Raw genomic sequence first — 6,083 nt, 5'->3', positions numbered from 1 at the left:
ATTGGAGTATCAAACGAAGTCCAAATGGTACGAAACTTGACAGGCGGTCTACCGGTAGTAAACCAAGGCCGCTTGGCAAGTATCGGTCCAATCCGGAAATGTTTAACCCCCACACACGAAAGGAAGGAAGAAAGGACCACCGGAGGAGATAGGAGCGCCGGAATGCAAAACGGACAACGGGGAAAAAGCTCGGATGCATGAGACGAACACGTATGCAAATGCAATGCACATGATGACATGATATGAGATGCATGACAACGACAACAACACACGGAGACAAAAACCCGAACCCGGGAAAATAAAATATCTTAGCACCGGAAACGGCAAGAGTTGGAGTACATATTAGATAAATTGCATCCAGGGTGTTACACCTTCGCTGTCGTCGTCGCCTTCTTCGCGCGCTCCAAGGACACCGTCTTGTCCTTCACCATTGTGGCGGAGTGCACACGGGCCGAGCGAGGGCGTCGAGAGCGGACGAGGGCACGGTGGAGAAGCAGAGGAAGGAGAGAAAGAATGAGGCGTATTGTGCATTGCATCGGCTTCGACACCTTTTATGGGCCTGCTTTCGAGTGGCTGGCCCGTGGGCCTGAGCAATCCTGTCATATCCTGCAACAGTCGCTCACCCGATACGTGGCGAAAAAGGCGGCACGGGGATCGAGGTGCCCCTGTCTACCCGCTCCGATTACTGCGGCCCGCTCCGTCTCGCGCGCTTCTCCAAATTTCGAATCCCGTGAGATCCGGGAACCGCAGGACAACCAATCGCGCCGAAGATTTCGCACCAGAACAACACTCGAGGATTATCAACATAATCCACTCAACGACCTCTTAATTGATCAAGGCGACTGAAACAAGGTTGAAGCTTTAGCACGATTTTCAGACTCCAATGAAATGCCTCCAAAGCGTGCAATCAAGTCGGAACCAACTTCAACCCTTTTTCACTCGGACCTCAATCCATTCGGGGGCTAATGATGATGACATGTACCTAGGGTAGGGTCATAGGCCTGACCTAGACACCCTACCCAAGGATACTAGCCTAGAGTCAAAGACATTCAAAGTACAACCGAAGATACCGACTGAAATCACCTTGGAGTCCAATCCACTCGACCAGATATACCACTCAGATATCTCAATTACACTCGACTAAGATAGAGTCATTTGACCATACGAAGAATCACTCGGAATACAGAAGATCTAAAGCCACCCAGGATAGCAACGGTCAGGCATTCACTCTGTAGTCTTAAAGGTCATTTATAGTCCTTTATAGCTAGCGTTACCAGTAACGCCTTGTCTTAACGAATATTGAACCCTGTGTAACTGAGGGCTAGAGGGTTCCGGCGCACTCTATATAAGCCACCCCTCCCCTCTGGCACAAGGGTTCGCACCCCCTATAACTTTCACGCATAATCCAGTCGACCAAGCCTCCGGGCACCGAGACGTAGGGCTATTACTTCCTTCGAGAAGGGCCTGAACTCGTAAATCTTGCATGCACATCCTCACCGTAGTTAGGACATTGCCTCCTCTTACATACCCCCTATTCTTACTGTCAGACTTGCTCCCACGACAATGCACTCCGCCCGGGAGCATTGGAGAGCGGCGCGGACGACCATCTGCTCCTCGAGGCTGCAAGGGATGAGCTCCCAGTCCTCGTATCCGGACATGTCTAAGTCGGATCCAGGCGCCGCCATGGAGAACACTAGGGTTGTTCTGAGAGGAGCTTGCTAGTGTGGGAGGGGAGAGAAGTGGAGTGGAATACGACCAGGGTTTCAGCCGGAGTGTGAATAGGGTTCATTTTATTTGGGCCGGAGTGGGCCGGATCAGACCTGGCGGGTGCGCCCGGACGTCCCTATATCCGCCCAAGATCATCTTGGGCTGGATATGGGAAGGGCCGATCAGTCCAGCGTTTGGGCTGGCTATGAGAAGTTCGGTTCGGTGACGTTTTTGCGTCCCGACACTAACCGGGCAGCCCGTCCGGACGTTATGGGTCTGGTTGTAGATGCTCGCATGCATTTCAGAATCAACTTTGACCATTTGTTTCGTCAGCAAAATATTTGCTATCCCCACAAAAAAATATTGTTATATATCAGTAAAAATACTACTAGTATAAAATTACATTCACTTTATGGGCAAAGTACTTTGTACTGTACATGCTCTAAAAGAATACGAGACCTCGAATACCCACGATCTCAAATTATTTGTTCTCGACTTTAGGGTCATAGCCGTAATTTACTTATTTTTAGTAGCGCGGCTGACCGGTGGGCGCCTCCATCTCCATGTATGACGCGATGATGTGCACACTCCGGAAACATGTCCACAGTCCACACTCAACTCCAATACAGTGCTCCACCCGATCTGCCGTGCCAGTATAAGCCTTTCCATCCTCGCGACGGCGAGAGCGAGACCTAGCAAAAATGGGGATGCAGCCACAGACAGAGCAAGGAGGGGGCGGCGCCGCCGCGGCGAAGGAAATGGAGGAGGAGCCGCACGTCGAGCGACTTCCCGCCGACCTCCTCGCGCACGTGCTCTCCCTCCTCTCCTCCTTCCACGACCTCGCCATGTACGTATTACTACCAATAATCATGGCCGCGCCATGGTTCCCAGGCTTACGTACGGCTCCATTGTGCCGAGTGATAACTCGCTTATATTCTGGTCGTCGTCAGGGCCGGGGGAGTGAGCCGGCGGTGGCGCCAGGCGGTGGGACGGTCGCTGGCGACGCGGCGGCGACTGAGCTTCGCGGGACAGCGCACGGGCGACGACTCCGCCGCGCGCCTCGTCCGCGCCGCCGTCAACCTCCGCGACCTCGACGTGTGAGTAGATCGGTCGACCTGTTCCTGATCAGATCAAACTGCATTTTCAAGCTTATTTCTATATTTATTTTTTCTAACTCTGTCTCACCGTGAATTTTCTTGGTGAAGTTCGCGGGGCTGCTGGGGCTGCCACATCACCGACGGAGGGCTGCTGCAGATCTCCACGGCGGAGTGCGTCGGCAAGCTGACCGCGATCTCGCTGTGGGGATTGGCCGGGATCACTGACAAGGGCGTCGTTCGTCTGGTATATATGCTCTGTTTTCTCTTGTTCCTTTTTTGATGCAACTGCTTGGTTGTATTCTTCTGCAACGTTGATAGGATGGCATTGTCACGTCACGTGTATAGCACAAGGATTTCAGTATGGAACTGTGAAGTCGCTGGATGTCGTCATATATTTATTAAGCCGGAGCGTTCGTGATAATTGGCTTTCAGATAATTGATCTTACACTTTTGCTTCGATACATCCCCTAAACACAAAAAGAGCTGAGATTGCTCGATACCCATAATCAGAGGCATGATAGCCATATTATGAAAAAAAAGGCCACCCGCCGCCCGCCCCATCCGCGTCTTATACGTAGACGAATACATTAGTACAGAAACAAGGGCCAAATCCTATTTGGCGCCTTCTGTGCTCGATACAGGCGTTTTCACAAACGTGCGCACGGCCCCCTCCCTTTCCTTCGCTACTAACGGGCCGGCCCATCTGTTTCTATATAATGCAAAAAAGGGCGCTCCAGCGAAGATCGAACCTGCGACCTCCTGTGGCCCATCCCAACCACCGCGCCGCCTAGGCAACTATGTAAATTAGCATATTTTCTCCCCTTTCTTCTTGCATCTTTCCTTTTTCCCTTTTTTCAATTTTTTCCAAATCCGAGAAATTTTCTTTCTTCACGTTTTTTTGAAATATTTGTTTTGTACAAATCGATCTTCATTGCCGAAATGGAAAGTTTTATATGCATTTGATCGATGAAAAAAACGTTGCGTCACGTGCAGCCAATGTTTTAGTGTTTTTTTCTCCGGGAAAATCCCAGGAAATCCATCGAGCGCCGGAAAAGGATGCAAATTGGCGTGCGTGCTGTTGATGTTGATGAAAACGTGTGGAAAAAGTTTCCGGCCATTTGGCAGTGGTGAAAACAAATACTCCTTCGGAACCCCCCTCCGGAAGACCGAAACGGTGCTGGTTGCACATGGTCTACGTGATCGCATGCATGCAATTGCGCCAGACTGTGCAGACATGTGGGCAACTGTCCAAGACGTGGCCGGCCACTTCCCTAACCGCCGACCGCGACGTGGGAGACGACGGGGTTGGAACCGCTGGCGTGGGAGATCGGGATGGTTAGAGGCGGCCGTCAATGCGGAGAACGGCGACGTCCAACACCGGGCCGGCCACCGGCGACGGCGGTCTTCCACTCCTCAGCCCACCCGCGACGATCTAGATCAGCCGCCGCGTGATCGCCGTGCGGCAGGCCAGATCGATCGAGTCCTCGTGCAAGTATTTTTTTTCCTCTACTCGGGTGGCAGGCCAGATCGATCGAGTCCCTCTACTCGGGCGGCAGGTGGGATCGATCGAGTCCTCCTGCAAGTTTTTTTTCTTCTTATTCACATGTACTCGTATGACCGGGATTGTACGTCTACGATATAAGGTGGGTATACGTTTCTTCCATATGACCTTTCTGTCCTTCTACGTTTTGTTGTGGGGGGAGGGGGGAGGGGGTGTGTACCGAAGCACTCCTCCTAAGAAAATGTAGTTTTGGTACATAATCTGTTATTCTGAGTTACCATATCAATTAATTTGTTTATGGTTTTTCAACTTTTCCTTGCAGGTTTCAAGAGCACATTCTTTGCGGCATCTCAATATTGGTGGAACATTTATCACCGATGAATCCTTGTATGCCGTTGCAAACAACTGTGCAAATCTGAAGGTATATATGTTTTTCTTGCTAAAATTTAGGATCTTAGTGTGCAAATGACGGCCTTAAAACAGTTGAAGATACTCTGTTGCAGCCTGCCTCAGCACGATACGAACAAAGTGAAACTTCATTCAAAAATTGAACACTGAAGCCATTATTATATTATTAAAAAGAACATATGACGCCGTCTGTAGAGTGTTCGAACATACTTTGAATTTTCAGCATCAGTTTTGCTGCTGAGCCTGCGTGCACGCAACCACTGACGTGCCGAGTTTTCTTGTGCAGAGCATCATGCTGTGGAGCTGCCGCCATGTCACGGCGGCCGGCCTGGTGGCGCTGGTGAGCAAGTGCCCGGAGTTAGAGTGCATCAACGTCGGCGGGATGAGGGTGTCGCCGGAGAGCTTTGCCGGCCTGCTCTCCATCAGCCCTGCTCTGAGGATCAGGTCCGTCCCGGAGATCGTCAACGCCAGCGTTCAGGTTTCATGAAGGAAAATGCGCTGCCGTAATCCAGTGGTTCATGCAACTGAAAATACAAAGATTGACGAGAAGGATTTGTGGCGCTTTTTTATTCCTGGTGTGTTCATGCTCTGTCTGTATGTGACTTGTGTTACAACAAATAAAAATTAGGGTTGCCCGTCCATAGCCCACCTATGTTTTTCCATCAAAATCAGGCACACAAAAACCCTATCAACATTCACTTGTTACCGAGAGGTGAGGAGCACCTATTTGTGATCGGTGGATCTTTGTGAGCATGATTATAGCCACTGGAGATTCAAAAAATGCTCAGAAATACATACTTGTGCTGTGCATTAGTATAGATTTTGTATGCTTCGGTACAATCTCCTAAACACATCAACAGATGTGATCTCGTCATCCATTTTATAATAAAGGATACTATAGTCTTTTAGAAAATACATCGCCTCGCCGCCTGTGTACGCCGCGCTGGGCCGGTCCATTGACGGATGTTGTACACTTGTACGATCAGTTCGCCAGGGGAAAATGTCACAAAAAGATTAGTGCTAGGTGAGGATTCCAGCACGCGACCTCCTGCTGTAAAGAGTGAGCTTAGAGCATATACAGCCGGACTTGACAAATCCGACTCGTGAAACACCTCGAATAGTGACGGGTCATCTTCAAAAAACGCATTCCACATCTGGACACCTCAATTACCATATCTCAAATCCATACAAACTCATGTAACTACGTCGACGCACATGCATCGTCCGGCCAATTCGCCTCAGTTCATTTTTTTTCTGCCAGAAAATTGCCGTGCTTGTAAACTAAATTTGTCATCCTCACGTCAACTAAATTGATTTGTCATGCCTAAAAATCATTCCCGAAAATATTAGGAACGCCGAGTTCATAATCT

General features: G+C 49.9%; 1 protein-coding gene across 1 annotated transcript; it reads left to right on the top strand.

The window, feature by feature from the left end:
• The first annotated feature begins 2,334 nt into the window (after positions 1 to 2,334).
• On the top strand, positions 2,335 to 5,475 carry LOC125523765 (F-box protein At5g67140-like). The gene is made up of 5 exons (XM_048688835.1): positions 2,335 to 2,554; positions 2,658 to 2,804; positions 2,913 to 3,048; positions 4,628 to 4,726; positions 5,000 to 5,475. Exons 1-5 carry the CDS (start codon positions 2,409 to 2,411, stop codon positions 5,198 to 5,200), a joined length of 729 nt encoding a protein of 242 aa, XP_048544792.1. The 5' UTR covers positions 2,335 to 2,408; the 3' UTR covers positions 5,201 to 5,475.
• Positions 5,476 to 6,083: the final 608 nt, after the last annotated feature.

The sequence above is a fragment of the Triticum urartu genome, chromosome 7, assembly GCF_003073215.2.
Source record: "Triticum urartu cultivar G1812 chromosome 7, Tu2.1, whole genome shotgun sequence".
Classification (NCBI taxonomy): Eukaryota; Viridiplantae; Streptophyta; class Magnoliopsida; order Poales; family Poaceae; genus Triticum; species Triticum urartu.
This window is presented reverse-complemented; position numbering and strand designations above follow the sequence as displayed.